Source organism: Astyanax mexicanus, chromosome 12 (genome assembly GCF_023375975.1).
Source record: "Astyanax mexicanus isolate ESR-SI-001 chromosome 12, AstMex3_surface, whole genome shotgun sequence".
In the NCBI taxonomy this organism is placed as follows: domain Eukaryota; kingdom Metazoa; phylum Chordata; class Actinopteri; order Characiformes; family Acestrorhamphidae; genus Astyanax; species Astyanax mexicanus.
In genome coordinates, this window is record NC_064419.1 from 30,294,299 (window position 1) to 30,314,489 (window position 20,191).

The 20,191-nt window shown below is 37.7% G+C and overlaps 1 protein-coding gene across 2 annotated transcripts in view; it reads right to left on the reverse strand.

The window, feature by feature from the left end:
* The window catches only part of kcnip3a (Kv channel interacting protein 3a, calsenilin), an 80,116-nt gene extending 76,972 nt beyond the window's left edge, over positions 1-3,144 (reverse strand). For both annotated transcript variants that reach the window (XM_007229357.3, XM_049485964.1), the window contains exon 1: positions 3,011-3,144. In XM_007229357.3, coding sequence (XP_007229419.3) covers positions 3,011-3,016 — 6 coding nt within the window. In that variant the 5' untranslated portion in view covers positions 3,017-3,144. The remainder of the gene's footprint in view (positions 1-3,010) is intronic.
* Between the last annotated feature and the right edge of the window lie 17,047 nt (positions 3,145-20,191).

Consider the following 20,191-nt stretch of genomic DNA (forward strand, 5'->3'; position numbering starts at 1 on the left):
ATGTTTTTAGGGTCTAAGTAATTAGTGGGTGGATGGAATTCAGGCTTTTTTGTGTGTGAATTATGTACCAAAAACTTATATATTTCAGGTGAAAACATGGCCATGTTACCTCTCTTTAGCCATTAGAATGAAACAGGCTGTTTGAGGTACTGTGACTTTTGCAAAAAAAAGCGAAAAACATCTGTGCAGATAAAGGACTGTCATGCAAAGGGATTATGTGTTTATACCCAAACAGAAGAGCCCAAAAAAATCACTCATCAAATCAAAATCTCAGACTGCATAAGCTTCTTATGTTGGGTGACTGTGAGCAGGCATGCCGTGTCAACGTTGCTTACTTCACCTCAAGTGACCCACCTTTGATTTCTCATTTTCTTTTTAAGTAGTGTTGTTGGTTTAAGATGATTGCAACTCTACACACCCACTGTTGGTTGAGTGAAGTGTCAAACAATATGATTTACAGGCCTAGTAATAGCATCAGTTTATAGTCTTCGGCGGACCCAGTTTATCAAATCCATTCTCTACAACTGTGGGGTACAATAAATCGTTTACAGTGGTGGTGAATTGATCCAGACACCTGAAGAGTTTTCTACCTCTAAGAACTCATTCCCAGAAAGTCAACAACACATCAAATGATTTAGAAAACAATGCCCAGTGAATTATTTTACAACAGTTTTGAGAATGACTTTTAAATCTTGTTTATAGTGAAGGGATACATGCAATGTGTTGGGAGGGAAAATAATCCACAGAGAAAGCACATTTTTACAAACTTAGCATTATTTTACCATCACCAACAATGCATATAAAACCCCACAACACTATGTCATACTCACATTCATTCTTTCTTGTGGCTCTCATGGGTGGAAAGTGTCTAGGTGGGTTTCAGGTGGACATGGGCTCTGAGTGGGTTCACCTTAATCTTATATTGGTCTAATCTAGGCCCATGAGCAATGTACAACCCAAATGAAGTCCCTGTTTAATCCCTCCTGGACCCATCACTGGCCCTGATGGGGCCCATCATAAGAATGTCAATGGCATGACATGAAACCAGTCATGATGTCATTATGACGTTCCTTTCTGCTCAACAGCTTTGGAAAGCACCTTGGCCCCCAGAGAAAATCAAATCTTAAAATCTCATTCAAAGACAAGATACTGTACCTAGCTAACTCAAGCTTATCAGGTGAAAAAGCATGAGGTAAATAAAAAAAATATATGACCAGCAGCCCAAAGTAGATTCATCCAGCCAGAGAAATTATGAACAAGCCATTAAAAAGACTAAAGACATCTAGAGTCAATTTTTGTAAGGTCTATATGAGTCACAGTTGAGTTGACACACCTTAATACAATCAATACTTAGATAGCAGAAGTATGTTAAATCAACATTCAGTTTCCCTCTCTCTTGCATTGAAACAACATTGGTCACTGAAATTAAAATTGATTTATTAGTGCAAATTGATTGTAGGTTAATTCAAAAGTGATTTAGTGGTATGGTTTTATGTGTATTGCTTAAAATGCACTTGCATTACATATGTATATCTTACTTGTATTTTGTTCTTACAGCCTTAGTGTGTTCTTGCAGTGTAAAAAACACTTAACGTTGATGCTCATGTTATTAGGGAATGTTAAATAAAGGTTGTTTAAAGGTTGTTTTTCTTTTACCAACCTTAAAACATGCAAAACGTGCAATCAAAAAAGCAACGTTAATTCAACGTCCGAATTTTAATACTAACTAGTTAGGTAATAATGTAAATAAATGTTGTTTAAATGTTGTTTTTCAATCACCTACCTTAAAAGATGCAATGCAGCCAAAAAAAGCATCGTTGATTCAATGTCGGGATTTCAACACTAATATATGATGCCTATTAGGCAATGTTAATTTTTTTTTTTTCTTCAGCAACCATAAAAAGCAACATTGATTCAACGTCAGAATTGCAACACTATCCGATAATGCCAATTAGTAAATGTTAAATAAATGTTATTTAATGGTTGTTTTTTCTTCACAAATCTTAAAAAATATAGTGCAACCAAAAAACAACGATTATTAAAAAAATACTAAAAACTTGATAATCTCGAATTCTATTGGATTTAAGAATCGGTTCGATTTATGTATTGAAAGCAACTGGTTCAAAGAGTCGATTCGTTAATGACTCGGACTCGGACATCGCTGCTCTGTGACAGCTGAGGGCAAATTATGTAACAACCAAGCCTAAATCAAGTCCCTGAATCGGTTCAGTTTGAATTATAATGATGTTAAAGAGCGGAGGGAGATGTTCTGGTGCTGAGGAGATAACTGAAAGCGCTGAGCATGATTCAAAATAACGGAGGACTGAGGAGCTCAGCAACTTCAACCGAACAGGCGCGAGCTAACACAACAGTCCGTGTTATCAACAGGCTAACTAACTAACAGCGGGGCTGTTTAACTTCTTTTTCCCGTCGCTTTCTCACATGTTTGTGTTTCTGCGGGGTGCGACAATGCTATTTGTTATTTTAACACGTATTTTAAGCTTCAGTAAAGCTGAATCTCTCATATTTAAGCTCAGGTATGAGTTCAGTAACTTATTTAATACTCCCATCATTGTGAAATAATCCTTTCCATCTTCACCAACATGAACCTCTTTTTGAATGAACGTAGGAACCGAATACGATGTCATACACCCATTCAGACCTTCAGTCCTTTCAGTAGTCTAACAGGAACCCAATCTCCTGATAGTCTAATGTGGGACCATGGCTGAGGAGCTTCAATAAAAGGTCTTATTTTTGGAGAGAAAACATAAAAAAGTGTTACACCAAATAATGCCCTCTTCTGAAACGTACCAGTGTTATTCAGTACTAATGGTGCCACTTTAGTACTTTACTTTAGTAACATTTATATCTACAGCTTAATACATAAGGTAATACTACAGAACAGTATATGTATGAAAAGGCCATCATTCACAGTAGATGCTGCTTTATTCTTCTTCTTTTTTTTTTTACGTTTTTTTTTACAGATGAATAAATAGAGGCTGTAACTCACCTGCATTTTGCTGTTGACTGTGAGGATCCTGAAGTGATGAGGAGGAAAAAAAATCCCTGTGGATTCTCCTGTAGAAGGACCTGAGGTATGTTCACTGTGCTCCGGAGTGAGGAGCGAGAGGAAATGAGAGAGGGAATGCCCAAGCACAGAGAGAAAGAGAGAGAGAGAGAGGGAGGAAGAGGGAGAGGAGGGGGAGAGGGAGGGAGAAAAGGGAGCAAGAGGAGCGAAAGAGATGAAAGAGGGACTGAGAGAGAGAGAGATGTGCTGTCATTTTGCCACTTACCCTTTAATATTTTACAAATGATGCTCATTATTATACCACATTCTGCTGTGTCGACCAATTAGTCCCAATGAATAATCCAGGGAAATTAATTCATATTAAATTAATATCAATAACACTGGAAAACTCTGCACTCTTGTAGAACCCAGCTTATTCCCTCAACCATCATTTCCAGTCAGTTGGACGCAGCCATGTTTATAAAAAGGAGATTTCTTGAGAATTTGAGAGAGGAATTCAGAAAATATCTAGGAAATTGTTTGCTTCTGTCGATTCACATTAATTTAAATGACCTTGGCTTCGCCTTGGACTGTGACAGGGTTGTAAGGGGGGTGCAGGGCTGAATAGCAATCACAGCTGGCCAACTGCTACCTCTACATGTCCACAGTGTGTTGCTAGACCAGCGCAGCATTGCAAATAGACTAAACCATTTGCGACAGCTTTAACAGCCATCATGGTGGAAAAAAAGGTGCTGGGTTGAGTGTACTGGCTTGTGAGACCAGTGTGTGCATTATTTCCATGTTAATAATATACTGTAAGGATGCATAATATTGGAGAAAGTGTAGGAGGAGCAACGGGTCAATCCTCAACCTTCCTATAAATCTCTTGAGCTGATTGGTGTCCCTACAATATTTAAAACGTTTGATTTTTACAACTAAAACTGTAAGCAGCTCCTCTAGTATAAGGTGACATGACGCAATCGTGGATGTGTGGATGTGCTTTAGCCAACAGCAGCCTAGATGAAAAGAGATCCATTCCTTGCCATATGCCATGGATATAAGGGAAGCCACACTCATACAGCCCTACAATGTGTTAAACAAAAACTATGATGCACAAATATAGGGAAGTTTGAATATTTGAGAACAATGTGAGATGTTTTACAATTGGTTATGATTTTTAAATGCCTGTATTGTGTGTTTAGTAATGATACGTATATCTGTAAAGACGTAAAGTGTGAGATCTGCTGTGATTTGCAAGTTTGTGAGTTGTCAAAATCCTTCAGCAGTAATTAGCTGATGAAATGGTACAGCTGGTCAGCCAGGGGGTAGCTTTTAGCCTAGCATTAATATATGCTTGTTTTCCCTGTTTCAGTTTGTGGCTTAAATTGTAAAAAGGTTTTAATTAGTAGGCATGTTTTATGTACAATTTGGTGGTGTAAATGTACTGTTTTGTGACTGTTTTGTTTTTTTTGTGACAGATTTTCAAAGACATGTTTCAAACAGAGGGCTATGAGAAATCACTGGAAAGATGGCGACAAAAGTGACCCAAAAATGTGTTTACGTATTTTCCTAGTTAAAAATACAACAACCATAATATTACCATAGTGGAATGTGTGGTATTGTTTTTTTATGGAAATTTTATTTATAACAAAAATAGAACTAGCTAGTGAAATTTTCTGTTTCACCTTAAAGGAGAACTCAGGTGTAAAATTTATTTTTGGTGTAGTAAAACATAATAAAGAGTACTAACCTTTGTTGAATAGCCCACCGCCACTCTCCTGCAGCTGTCCGAGATCCCGTTATTTTGTGCTTTTTGCCCAGCACTCTAGCATAACCTAATCTCCGGGCACCACCATCTTAAAGTAAAATCACAATCAGTACAGTGATGGCAGCACCCGGAGATTAGGTCATGCTACAGGTTGTAAAGAGTGGATTTTATTAAGCATTAAAATCTGGCTTCTACCAATAAGGTTTGGATCTAATTTGAGCCTGGATAATGGTGCAAAAAGCTATTTTTCTGCAAGGCAAATTATGCCCCATATCATCCATTCTAAAGCATGTTTGGAGAAACTGCAAAAAATTGCTGGATCTCGGAAAGCTGCAGGAGAAAGGAGGTGGGCCTTTAAATGGTGCAAAAGACAGCAGAGGCTGGGTCGCCTACAGGATTTTAAAGGGTTGTCCCAATTCTTAGGGGGAGGATTTCACCCCTTTCCCTTGTACACAGTTAAAACAAGGGGTAGGGGTAAAAACTATTTCCTGTAGAAAAAAATGTAATGAAGCAAATTCAATGTGGCACTTCTTTAATGCATCTAGCATCCTAGTCTGATAACATCTTAATAGAAAACTGACAGAACACAAAGTGTATTCTGAGGAGAAAAACTGAAACTGCTAAAGGGCTAAGAGTGGCATGGTGCTGCACTGATGGACTTTCAATCTGTCCTTGACATGCCCGAACTATTCAACTGGAAGATATCAGCAGTTTCACAGGAACGAAGGTCATTCTCTGTAGCATCCAGGTTGCAGAGCTTAGCGATCTGGGTCACGTCATGCATCCATTTTTAATAGTTTCTCCTTAGCTGTAGCTGTTGCCAATGTACAGAAATCAAACATGTCAACTTGGATGACAACCAGTGACTTCCCTTAGCGGACTGTGAAAATGGCCTTGCCTTGTCACTGAATGTGTCCATCGGTTTAAGTAAAGGTCAACATATCGATTGTATTATAAAATTTCAAAGCATATAAGAGTCACACACTTTTACAAAAGAGGGTTTTCAAGGGTTGTTTAATACAGATAGTAGTTCTGTACAATCCTGACATTTTAGTTGATGGTTCTTTTTTATGGTTATGGTGGGTATGGTGGTATATATATATATATATATATATATATATATATATATATATATATATATATATATACAAGAGAAGTAGCACACTTTTTGGAGCTATATATATATATATATATATATAGCTCCAAAAAGTGTGCTACTTCTCTTGTTATGACCTGTGGAGCCTTGTTGTGATTTTAATTTTTCATCATTGAGCTTGTTTTATGTACAATTTGAGAAAATTCATTGCTGTTCACAGGTTACCTACTTTCAAATAGCATACACTATATGGCCACTGTCTATAAATAATATGATATAATATTTTTACCATATTGGCCAGTCCAACTCTTATCTTATGCCTGCTTTAGACATGGTGCCAATAGGTTCATGTTTCTGTGCTCCATAAAGTCCTATTTATTGGCAGTATGTCTCCATAGGTTCTAAACATGCTGTGTGTATGCATTTGCACATATGCATCAGCATACACTATATAAAAGTACGTGAGGTTTTAGTGCTTGTTGGATACACTATGCTTTTTCTTTTGTCAACAGAATGCATTTGCCCATAGATCTTTATTGTTTTGCTTTTACTGACTGATCTGATTATAGCATCCCTATATAAAACCTAACATGAATGTTTTGAGGGAAAAAAAAACATTCCTCTAACTCAGCCCCAAGGTCTGATGTGCCATCATTAAAGAATTATCCTTGCCTAACTGTCCACCCATGAATTGTTAGGAGCACAGATGAATGCACTCTATTCTCTTCAGGCTTTGCCTTGTTTGGATAGGTATAGGTGTAATGTATGCTAATGACTGCAGTCCAGCTGGATGTGGCACGTCTTCTCCCACACCATTCGACTTTATTTCAGACTTAATGACTAGACTGCATTGATCATTCAAATGCTCTCTCGCTCTCACTCTCTCCAGCTGAAGGTGCATCACCAATTAAACTTTTCCTCAAGGTTTCCGGGAGACCTCGCAGCCTCCGGTGCTCAGGGTTAAAACCTCATGGCGGCTCTGCAGTGAGAAAAAAATAAAAAAGAGAGAAGACATTATCTAAATATAGCCTTGTGCATCTACGTTCCACAGCATAATCCTGTCTGTACCTGTTCTGCTGTCATCCGCTGAGGGCTGTCTGAGGCGCTGCTCTCTAAGGGCTGCGTTCAGCTTTAGACTGTGTTTGCTTTCTGCATAATTAAATGGACAGCAGGCCCTGTGGGCTCCTCATTAAAAGGCTTGGTAAATATAGAGGAGGGTTCTTTGTTTGACCGAAAATCTTAAAAAGAGACTGTATTTACCGCTCAGTCACTGGAGCTGCTATTAGCTCCCTCATTTCAGCGATTAGCGCTTAGCTTCTGTTCTTTCATTATTAATTGGAGAATTTAAATTAATGAACACATTGCTGGAAGGTTATTGCTCTCTGTCTCTCTCTCGCTCTCTTTCTCTTCTACTCTCTCATTCTTTTTTGCTCTACTGCCATTAATTTTTCTCTGCCTCATTTTATCTCTTTTATTTACTCTTTCACTCTGCTGCCCTCTGTTTAGTTTCTCTCTCTCTCTCGCTCTCTATTTCTCTCTCTACTAATTCACTTTTTTCTCCATTTCACCTTCTTTCTTTTTTTATTCCGACTCTCTTTGCCTCTCTTTTTCTTAAACTTAATTTTCCATCTTTTTCTCTTTCACTCTCTTCCTCCTCTTTCTGTTTCTGTGTCCCATTATTTCTAATTGTCTCCTTCTTGTCTCAAGCTTTTCTTATTCTTTATCTCCCTTTCACTCACTTGTCATTTTTCCATTTCTCCCTCTATCTCTACATTTTATTCTTTCACTTCTAATCTCTCTATTGCTCTCACTTCCCTGATTTCTTCTTTAGTTTTTTCTTACACACTTTATCCCCCATCTTTCTATCCTCTTATCATTTTCTCTCTTCCACTTCCTCACTTACCTTGTCTTTCTCTTTCTCCCTCTCACTTACTTACCCACTATCTGACTCTCTCTGTATTTTTCACTCCCACTCATTTACTTTCCCTGTCTCTCTCTCTTTTCTCTCCCACTCTGTTATTGTTTTGCAATCTTCTTTTTTGTCCATCTTATTCTCTTTCTCTCCCACTATTTCTTCTCCCCTCTCTTGTGCTCTTTCTGCCTCTTTCTGTATCTCTCCTCTCTCTCCCACTCACTCAATTACTCCCTCTGTTTTCTCACCATCTCTCTGTTTTTTTCTCTCTTAATCCCGTCTCTTTCTTATTCGCCTCTCTTTATTTCTCCTACTTTATCTCTCCTAGTGTACCTTTCTCTCCTACTTTCTCCCTCTCTCTCTCCCACTCACCCTTTCTTTCTAATTTGGCAGTTCTGCTTGGGTCAATAATCATTAGGATGAAAGATCCACTTACCAATAAAACGGGACACAGGTCACAAATCAAGGCACTGAATTGGGCGGCACGTGTGCTGAGATTTATGGCACATGGTTGGAAACGGGAGGAAAATCTACCCATCAGCGCTCAGTACAGCTTCGGGTTCACAATCATGGCAATGAGATGTAAGTTAGCACTAGCAGTGCTTTAATAAGCCACTTATAATTTATGAGGGTAGGATGATGGCGTTGGCGTAGGTCCATTAAGGCAGCCTGCCAGAAACCATGCCGAGTCTCAAGTTCTTATCTGCTTCTGCTCTTTCTGTACTTCATATGTTCGTAAAACATGTACTGTTTGTATTACTCACCACAAAATAGACAATATTAAAATAAAAACATTACTTTAGTGTAAATAGTAATCTAAACGCAAAAGTCACATGTTTTAAAATGTATGAACCATTGACTGTAGAAAACAATGGATGCACAATATTTCTTAAAAGTGAAACAACCACAGGTCTAGCACTTCTGCTGGTTGGTTGCAGTATGATGTGTAACTACACCTATCCTCATATCATTATTGACAAAACAGCCAGTTTTCCATCATTTATTTTTCTTCTAAACTGTCTTTCCACCATCAGTGTCTAATTACAACAGTCATTTCTCCCTGTGTTAGTATTGGCACACTTCTTTTAGTTTTAAAACGCCATACTGCTATATCATAAGCTGCATAAAGCTGCAAACATTGTGTAACATAAGCAACGTTAGAGTCAGGATGGAAGTTTGAGTTGGAGACCTTATTAAAGTCCATGCTGACAAACAGTAAATCTAATAAAAAGACACAAACAAAAACCTACTCTAAGGTGACTCATATTACACACTAGGGAAGGAAGGGAATGACAGGAATAGAAGAAAAAGCAAAAGACAGAGACAATGGATATGAAAAGGGGCTTGGTGTTACACTATGTTTCAGACGAAATTCTTTATGATCGAGACACAAAACTGAGCAGCCAGTCAGAACAGTGTTCATTTACATGCATCAGTCTTAAAGGCACAATAATAAAAACAGGCAGTTTATTTCTAAGGGGTGAAGAGAATATGAGAAATGTTGATTAAAATGTTATTATGATTCATATTTATATATAATCAGGAGACAAATACAAGATACAAAGCAATAATAATAGCAATCATTATTATTATAATGTTATCTATAGATCTTTTTACTTGGCTCTAGAAGCTACCCGTAATCACTAAGCACTCATTCATTCACTCATACATAGAACCAATTTAGCACTTGATTAAATGAGCATCTCTGTAGAGCTGTAGCAGCTCAAGTGTTGTGAAATATGGCTCCCAAGTGGCACAGGCCTCTAAGTGTTGGTCCTATTGATTTCTGCTGATGCCAGAAGTTCAAAAGAGCATAACTGAGCTCATTCACTTTCTGAGTGGCTTAGCACAGTCAGGACTAGCATTGGGTTAATGGATAAAAGACAGAAATAGAAACAAAGCTGAAAATCATATGAAGACTGTTAATTTGCCTAATAGATAGTGAAGTTGTAACGATTCAGAGGCAGATGAATCGAAGAGAAGGCAGGAACAAAACTCTATGGAATAATAAAGAAAAGGTAACATAACAAAACACTATGGAACAGAGGATAAACTAAAAGACTGAAACAAACAAGCAAAAATAACAAACAAAGAAACAAACTACATAAAGCAAACACTGGAACACTGGAGACAAAAAAACGCAGCAGGTCTAAGGCTAAACAAAACAGATAAACAAGATCCAGCCAGAGTAACAGGACAAGGTCAAACAAAAAGCACAACAGAAAACAAAGAAGCACATGCAGTATTTATACACAGGCACACACTAGGGACACCTGTGGATGTAATAAGGGGGCGGAGTTAGAAGTGAGAAAGGAGGGGTTAAAGATGACAGGGCGGGGCTAAGGCGAACACAAGACCAAAACAAAAACAGAGCCATGTGAAGCACATGAATGACATGGGGAGGTTAAAAAAACGGCGGGCAAGGGCTGTTACAGGATAATAACAAAACAAGTCCATGTGCTTAAAACAGAGGACAGGAGCACATGGAACCAAAAGAGGGAAAAACACAAGACAGACACAGGCTGAGGTGTGACAGGAGAAAACATATGTGTTGAGGCTCTCCAGACTAAGATGGTCCCACCGTCCCAGGTGCAGTAAAAATAGAACATGGCATTAGATTAAAGCTCTTTTAGGGCTCTTTTGGGAAGGAGAATCTGTGCGCAGTGAAACCAGTTATGAGTAGTTTATGAGGAGACTGTTTGGTGTTTGAAATATGATTGGAAACTTTCCTAATGCCTGGCACAGTATTTGATTACTGATAAAGTCGTGCCTTTCAACATAGATCAGCTTACTGGTAATGCTGCAAGAAAAGGAGGAGCATATAGTCAAGAAAGTCTAAATAACTGGTGACATTGTGTTTGTAGAAAAATGCACAAATAAATATAAACATATAAAAATAAACACTATTAAAAAAAAAGACAAAAGAAATATGTTTTTCGGGACAGAAAATTTTTAGTTTTTTGGGACAGCCACCAGAAAACTTTGGGACGGTTCTAAGACAGTCTAGTGTGGTGTAGTAGGCAACTTTGGAACACAATGCAAGTAGTAGTTGTATTAGCCATATTACATGCAATTTAAATTATACATATTATAATAAGCTTTAGCAAGCTTGTTATGCTAAAGTGACATCTGTGGCATAATTGACCTGGGTAAGTAGGGTAGTTCTTGAAATGGGTTGTTTGTCCCAGCATAGGACCAATTTAGCAAGTCATCTTCCATGTATGTTTTTTCGGCAAGCAGCTCCACACAAATCATGACCAGTGAGGGAGGTTGAACCCAAAGCTTGTTTAAAAAACATTTCATGAGTGGCAATATACTCTAATATGCTCTCAGCTTTAGTCATTTCCTTAGAATTGGACTGCCATTCCTTTTAATAACAAGGAAAAGTATATGAAAAGGCATACCAGCAAAGTTTTTAAAACTCTGGCTGTAGTTAGAGTTTCTTTTTTCAGTTTCTATTCCATATAATTGCACACTGAGTTGTCATCATCATCTGAACCAAGCATTAGAGGTCACCAACCTGATCCAATTAAATCGCAAGCCAGTAAAATGGCTCCCACTGAGGGCTTAATAAGTGCAAACACAGTGAAAGGCTGGAACATTCTGTGAGCTTGAGCCTGTGCGTGCTTTAGCTAAATTAAATTTGACAATTCAACCATTTTCAAATTTTGTTTAGCTCACAGTGTGTAACTCTTATTAGAACAAAGGCTCTGTAGTCTCTGGAGCGATGTCCATAAGCAGCACTGAAATGATATTTCATGATCCACTTGTTTTATAACTTGAAAAGCAATTTAGCAAGAGGACAGAGAGCATCGCATTATATAATATGCTTTCATGTCCATTGGCCTTTAAATTATGGCAACCAATCCATCATACAGCACATTGGAGATACTCAAAGGCAAATGGAAGTAATTATGTTCTTTCCTATAAATGTCTATATAATGCTGGTGAAGTTAAAGCTACCCATACTGATTATTACACATTGCATTGTGTGGATAATAACCAGCAAAGCCAGTTCATATGACAACGTACGTATGGAGATGAGCCGTTTCTAGGGAGAGCAGTTTGACTAATTTTAGAAGCAGGTTAAAAATAGCCTGTATACTTCCATTTGCATTCCTTGCAAACTCCTGCTGGCTACGTTTTGAATGTGAAAATGAAAAAATAACACACAGCTCTCACAGAGTTTACTCAGAATGGGCACTTTCCACATAATTATGATTGTTTATGTGGGTGTCAACAGCTGTTATCTGCGTGTTGGATGGGTGTTGGTTAGTATAGATTTGCAGTAGGTGGTGTCCTTTGGCTGCTATTGGCAGGTGATTTATAGTGATATATCCATCAACATACAAGACATATAAGATCCACCCTCAGGGTCCAGCAGTGAGGGAGAAAATTGATTGAAAAATGTTATGTTGAGATGTAGAGATTCCTCATACTGTTCTAATGATGACACAATAGAAAGCATAAAAACATATTATATATAATAAGTCTAATATATACAAATACATAAATAGCATTTATGTAAATGTATGACAAAAAATATTTAAAGGTATTTTTAATTAAGTGAATATTTCTCACTGTACTGCTAAGACTGATATTCTGATTGGCTGCTCTGTATTGTGCCTCATCCTGTCATTCCATTTACCATTGTGTGTTTTGTAGCCACGCCTTCTCATCACTGCCCCCAGGTGCTTCTTATCTGTTTAGTTAAGATAAGATAAACACAGTAAGCTTCTGTTATCTTTATGCCCAATTGCAGTTGTTAATGATCTATTGTAAATCTTAAACATTGTAATTGTTATTATATATCATTACAACTGGCAACCACTCCATCCCCATTCTTTTCAAGAAAACACTTTATTAAGTGAATATCACTGTAGAGCTGTAGCAGCTCAAGTGTTGTAAAATATGCCCAGGTGGCACAAGCCTCTAAGTGTTGGTCCTATTGATTTCTGCTGATGCCAGAAGTTCAAAAGAGCATAATTGACCTCACTCTGCCTAAGTGGCTTAGGACAGTTCAGGCTAGTGTTGGCTAGATATAAAAAAAAATCACAATAAAAAGTCATGTCAAGTTTTAAAAATGAACACACATATAGAACACACATATATTAATGATGGACTATGATGCTGCATATATATATATTTTTTTATAATTTTTATTTCTGATTTTTCCCCATTTTCTCCCAATTTAATTGTTCCACCCCTTTGTGTGTCCCCATCACCAGTGGTACCTGCAACCCTTTGAGGATGCGGATGAGCACACGCCTCCTCCGACACGTGTGAAGTCAGTCACCCATTTTTCGAGCTGCTGCTGATGAATCATTGCCTAAGCAGCTATAGCGTGCTCGAAGGGAAAGCACAGCGACTAGGTTCCGATACATCCGCTCACAGACGCCCTGTGCCACCTGGCACAACCTTTAAGTGTGATGGGGAGAGAGCGCCATCTACCCACCCGGAGGGTGCAAGGCCAATAGTGCTCCCTCTGAGCGCCGGCAGCTGATGGCAAAGATGCATGAGCAGGGTTTCGAACCTGCGACCTCCCGCTCATAGTGGCAGCGCATTAGACCGCTGGACCACTTGGCACTTGACCACTTTTAAAAACAACATTCTACACAAAAAAAACAACATTAAAGACAACATTTTACAAAACAGTCATTGTCAAGTATGAAAAGTTCACTTGGCGGCCGTCTTGGCAACGCGGCCGGGCACTTTTATCCCCTCATGCAAGACCAGGCTCCTATCTGTTTGAATAAGGAAGGGCCAAAATACTTAAAACCAAAGGTCTAATTGTCATTCTAACAACAAATTTACCATCACTGCTAAAATCTGACAAAAGCATAATTATAAGTTTGTTACATTTAGCTCAAAAATGCACAAAAAACATGATTTTTTGGCTTGTTATGGCTACTGAGCGTGCGCATATCTCCACAGCGAGGGAGGCTTCCCCACCAGCCCAGAATTCTCTTCCGCTCTCTGCACAAGCAGCAAGCTGATTGGCTCTTGTTGTTGAGGGGTGGCATTTTATAAATAAACGAGCACCAAGATTGGCTTTACGAGAAATCCCATTCATACAGCAGTCATAATCTCTCACGCAGCCTAATGTATGTAGGCACTGACAACAGGACTTAGCAAAAGTCTTTAGACATTTCACTGAAGTGTAGTGTGAAGCCAAAACTAACCAGGCCAAATGTATGCAGTGTACCAAAAACGTGAACCTTGGTTTGGAAACCCCTGAGTCAACATAACTAAACTGAGGAAAAAACTTAGTAAGAAAAATATCAAGAAAAGATTTGTTAAATAGGTTGTAAATACTGAATTTATAGCTTGTGTAAAGAATGACGGGAGGATAAAGCGTTTAATTTTTCAGCTGTCAGCACTGTGGGAGCTTGACTTTGGGTTTGACACAATCAAACGGTCTGAGACCCAAGAGAGCGATTATGTCAAGTTGGGTTTGGAACATTTGTATGGGTGCGCAAAGCAGATCCACAGAATATAATGAGAATGGGTAAAATCCCGAAAGCTGTGTGCTAATCTTTCACAGAAAACGCCTTCTCTAAAGCCTCAGCATCAGGATTTGGTCATGGCAAAGGGATTCCACACAGCTTATCCTTGGTAGGGCTGAGCGAGGGAGAGAAAGAGAGAGAGAGTGAGAGAGAGAAAAAGAGAACCATTACCAGCTAAAGAAAATAAAATTGATGATCTGGTTCCAGTGGCACCTGTCAAGGGGTAGATATATTAGTTCATCAGGCAGGTTTTTTGGAGTGATCTCTATATGCAGTGGTAAGTACTTACCAAAAGTGAACCGGTGATAGGTCAAGGATTCATGACTGATGAAGGCCCCACCTCACAACTTACACGACCTCAAGAAGGATCATCTGGTGCAGAATACCATAGGACACCTTTAAAGGTCTTGTGGAGTCCATGCCTAAGTGGATCAGTATTGAGCAGGTGGTTTAATGGTATAGCTGATTGTGTACATAAATGCTTTTTTTTATACTCTATAATTTATGACAGTAAAGAATTTTAGGTTTGAGCGAGAGAGAAAAAGAGATGCTGTCATTCAACTTTTGCTTACCAAACAAAGTGAAGTGACAAGATGAGTGACTGAAAGAAAGAAAAAAAAGAAGTATAGATAGTTATAAAAAGAAGCTGTCAGAGGAAGAGGATGAGGAGAAGAAGAAGAGGATAAAGAAGGAAAGACAAGATGGGACAGATTTTTGTAGCCCTGGAGACTGTTGCTAAGTAGCAATGTCAGGCATGCCTAGTAGTAGCCTAGCAAAGACAGAGAACAAGGGAGTATGCGGTGGGTAAAATTAGATGAGTACATGGCAGGAATTCAGACGGAGATCAGGAAAGCAATTAACACAAAGATGGTGGGCAGGGGTTCGGTCCAGACGCAACTGGAATGACCAGGAGCTATTTTTAGCTCTCTGGGTGCAGAGAGGAACCCCCCAGAGGACAAGAGGCATTCTGAGGTTTAATTATGAGAGAGAGAGAGAGAGAGAGAGAGAGAAAGATAGGAGGGAAGGGGAGTGGAGGGCATGCGAGAGATACCATAAGAGAGACACATCAGTGTGGACAGAGAGAAATAAACAGAGATAAAGAAAGAAATTAAATGGGCCCTGGAAAGTTAACCTGTATTTACCTTGCCAAAGTTGAATAATGAGAGTTCGGTACATGGAAGTGACAGACCACGAACCTCAAGCACTGTTTTTCCTCCCTCAGATGGAAAATCAGTAGAACCATAACAGCTGGAAACTCCAAACAATCTTGTTGTTATACAGCTCTGGAAAAAATAAGAAACCACTTCAGTTTCTATATCAGTTTCTCTGATTTTACTATTTATAAGTGTATGTTTGAGTAAAATTAACATTGTTGTTTTATTCTATAAACTACTATAAACATTTCTCCCAAATTCCAAATAAAAATATTGTAATTTAAAACATTTATTTGCCGAAAATGAAATGGCTGAAAAAAACAAAGATGCAGAGCTTTCAGACCTCAAATAATGCAAAGAAATCAAGTTCATATTTAAAATGTTTTAAGAGTTCAGAAATCAATATTTGGTGGAAATAACCTTGGTTTTTAATCACAGATTTCATGCATCTTGGCATGTTCTCCTCCACCAGTCTTACACACTTCTTTTGGATAACTTTATGCCACTCCTGGTTTGAAAAAAAAATAAGCAGTTCAGCTTGGTTTGATGGTCGTGATCCTCCATCTTCCTCTTGATAATATTCTAGAGGTTTTCAGTTTGGTAAAATGAAAGAAACTCATCATTTTTAAGTGGTCTCTTATTTTTTTCCGGAGCTGTATTTCTTAGCCCAAACATTTTTATTACCTACTGCAAGCCCTAGTTAAGGCTGAGACAAAGGTGAAACAGTAAAATGCAATGAAAACTTCAAAAGAATATTTTGCATTGTTATTAATAGCATGAATTATGTTTTTCGGCAGGGAAAAATATATTGTTTTGGATGCTTTGGAGTCCCTGTAGATATAGCGATTAAATTAAGACTTTGACTTTCCATAACAAGCTGAAAATTTGAAATTGAGTATTGTAGGGGTGTCACGATTTCGATATTTCATCGAAATCGATCGAAATTATGTCATGGTCTAGAGCCTCGAAGTCAAAAAGAGGATCGACGATCTCTCCCTCTTCGCTACGCAAGCACGCGTGCGCTACGCAAATGGCGCAGCCCTTTCTCCAGAGAATGTGGACATTCTCATCTTCTTAAAGAAAAACTTTAAAATATAAAAATAACAGTTGTTTTGTCTAGCCTCAAATATGTTAATAGTTTTGGTACCTTAAGGAGCATCTTTCTCTCAGATAAAGTTAATAATATATCTTTGTTAATTATCAGGGACCGAAAAACTCTTATTTTTCATGTTTAACTGTTATAGTAGGATAGAGTTCAGTTTGTTAAGGCTCTAATTGTTCTATTATTTTGTACATGACTGTTCCTGTTTTTTATTATCTATTTCATGTTGCACAATTGCTGTTTTAATAGTGCACACTGATGCTACCAAAAAAAGCCACTAGATGGAATTACATATATATCTTAATTAAATTATTTAAATTTGACCATTAGTGCCTAATGTGGTGTATTACAGATCACTTGTATCACTTTGCATCACTTATATCAAGCCCACCTTTTGAAATAAGATATTGTACATTTGATGAATCAAACCAATAACTGACTGTAGACTAATCTAAAACTGGCATATGCCTCTCTACTGTAAAAAAAAAGAAAATCGAGAATCAAATCGAATTGTGACCCTAAAATCGAATCGAGGATATGGAGAATCGTGACACCCCTAGAGTATTGTAGAGCAAGGAAGCACCAAAAAAGGTACAAGGTAGGTGGTTCTCTGGAGAAGAGATGAGAACCACTGCTTAAACAGTTTACAACAAGAATGTAAGAATATAGTAAGAATACAAGAAAGCCAAATATGCTTTTTTACATATTCTTGAACATATGTATATTTTATTTATGACCCTCTTAAATGCCTCATTATTTTGGACATAGATAATCCATGTAACATTATGTTAAAGATAAATAAGTAAGTAAATAAAAATGGTATGAAAGGAGTAATAACACAAAATAATGGTTTGTTGCTTGAGGGCAGCACTATGCCACAGAGGGTTAATACTGAAGCAACTCATTGCTTTCATGGATGGTTGGTTGTTTCAGCACACGGGCACATTAAACACAATGTTTTGTCTCTTCTCCACTCAGAAATGCTCCTGCTTTCAGTTTAGAAACAAAATAATACGGACTGTCACTTTAATATTATTTTATTTATTACGTTGGCAACAGTTCATTACCATTAGTTACATTTTATACTATTAAAGCTGAACAATCGAGATAGAATAAGGTAGGAAAAGGACGGGAAGGAAAATCTGAAGAGAAAGTAAGAGACAGACAGACCATGGCAGACATTTTAATTAAGATCTGGGACGATTTCAGCAGTCTGTGATTAAGCGCACTGTCATATTCTGGACAAATGTTGAACATGTGTGTGTTTAAGCACTAACACAAGTTTTCTTCACGGAATATTTCAGACGCAGAGAAGATAATAAGTGCTGAATTTTTATGAAAGATGTATGATCAGGCTTTAGAGACAGAGACCCCCTGGCCCCTGGCAGGCAGGCCGTTGTGTAGAAGCAGCATGCCTCAGACATGTGAAGGGATCCTTTTAATCTCCTCAATTATTCAGAGGGCATCTGGGTAAGGAGGGCGAGCGAGCAGTGCCAACAAACAGAAGCACTGGACAGATAAAACAGCGTGTGCCTTCAGGGCCCTGAGGCTGCGGTAACGCCACAAACAGCTACATCGTCTAATGGGATGTGTTGGGCTTGTAATCCTGTGAACAGAAAGGTTTTATTGGAAATGAATTTGCCTCGGCCCTGGCACTGATGTAACCCCTGTTATGCACAGCTGATGTTTTCAATGTCAGAGAGGCTTTCAATGCCTTAGACTCATAATTTTACATTTTTTTTAATAAAACACTGTTGTCTCATATTACAGTATTTTATTGAATTGTAATGTGGATGATATAAAATGGATCATTCTTAAGAGTTTACTGAAACAGTAAGTCATGACAGGCCGTGTGTTGCAGGGATTTTATTTCAGGTCTCAGGGGTTCTTAGGAACAACGCAAAGGGTTGTCAGCCATCCAAGACATGTTGGAATGCTTTTTGAATTTTGTACTGGATCATCACACTTAAAACATGTGCAGTGGTGGCTCAGCAGTTAGACCATCAGCTTATTTATGGCAAAGTGGTTTATGGTTTGGTAACCAGGCACACCCACTGCTCCGGGCACATGTGCTCACTGTATCACTGAGTGTGTTAGTGTGTGCTCTCACTAGTGTGTATGTGTGTGTGTGTGTTCACCCCTCAAAAAGTTAAAGGCAGAAGAAACATTTTAATTAGTGTCCCACACAAATAGCGTAAATGTAAATAAATGTTATAAATTGTTATAAATTTACAAATAAATGTAAATGTAACCAAAAGAGCAGCCTGAACAACCTTGAACGACCTTAACAGGCCTGACTTTAATGGATGGATGGATTGAGAGATAGATGGCTAGCAACATATATAGATAGAAAAACTGATAAATAGTCTAACTGATGAATGGATGGATAGTGTTTGGAGATATTCTGTGATACAATTGAGCCACAATCAGCAACAAAAATATCACCACAAACAAATACTAGATCACTGAAGTGTAAAATATATAAGGAATATAGTTTTTTTGGTAACATTTTACTTGGATGGTCCATTTGATGGCCTCTTTGATGCTCAACTGACTTTGAACTAACATTTAACTACATGTCTATTAAATGCAAATGAACTAAAAGGTGAAAGTAAATGATTCTCTATTGAATATAACCCTACATTCAACTCTAACCCAAACACTTATCTTAATATTTTAGGATTGAGTTTAGGGTAAGATTTTAAGCTTAGGTTAAGGTTAAGGTTAGGGTTAGGTGTACGGTTAGGTTCTATTTTAAATCATTTACATTCAACATAGGGTTAAATTAAATTTAATGGACATTCAGTTTAGTGTTAGTTGAATGTTAGTTGAGCATCGACAAGGCCATAAAATGAACCATCCAAGTAAAGTGTTACAAATCTTTTTTGTAAACAATATTCTGTCGCTACTAGGTGAGTTACTGTCTTATGCAAAAATAGAAGCACAAGTTCGGGTAATCCTGTTTGTAATGATGTTTATTTGATAATAATATGATAATAATTACTCTCAATTTGAAACAATAATGAAGCATTTTTAAGCATATACGTAGGTGGCACCTAAAAAAATGGCCAATAAATATAATAATACTAGTAAGATTTAGTTTTCCACACCAGTCTTCTATCAAAATGCAAATTCCCATCACCACAGCACTCTCTGCTGGACGTTGATGTTGACGAGTCTTGAGGCCATAAATACTTGAAAGCAGCTTGGTGACTCTATGTTTGCAGATCCTTTTGAAGGTTAATGGATTTCCTGGAGAAGAGTGGCAAATATTGACACATGAAAACAACATACAACACATGTAAGCAACATACAGTATAATTAGAAACAGTATTAATACAGGTGGAGGAGGTAAAAGCAGTGCCTGTTAATCACTGTTGATTATTTTTTGTAGGTTTTTGTATTTTTTTTAGAAGTGCTTGTTTTTATTTTACATGCAAAGCAAGTCCATTTCACACACTGTCTTCATTTATAGCATTAATTAAATCATTAATGGCAGTAACTGAATAATTTAAAGTAGTTACTGAATATTTTTAGTAGATACTGAATAATTTATAGCAGTTTTAGTAGATTTTTTGTAGATTTTAAATCATTTATAGCAGTTACTGAATATTTTTTGTAGATTTTAAATCATTTATAGCGATTT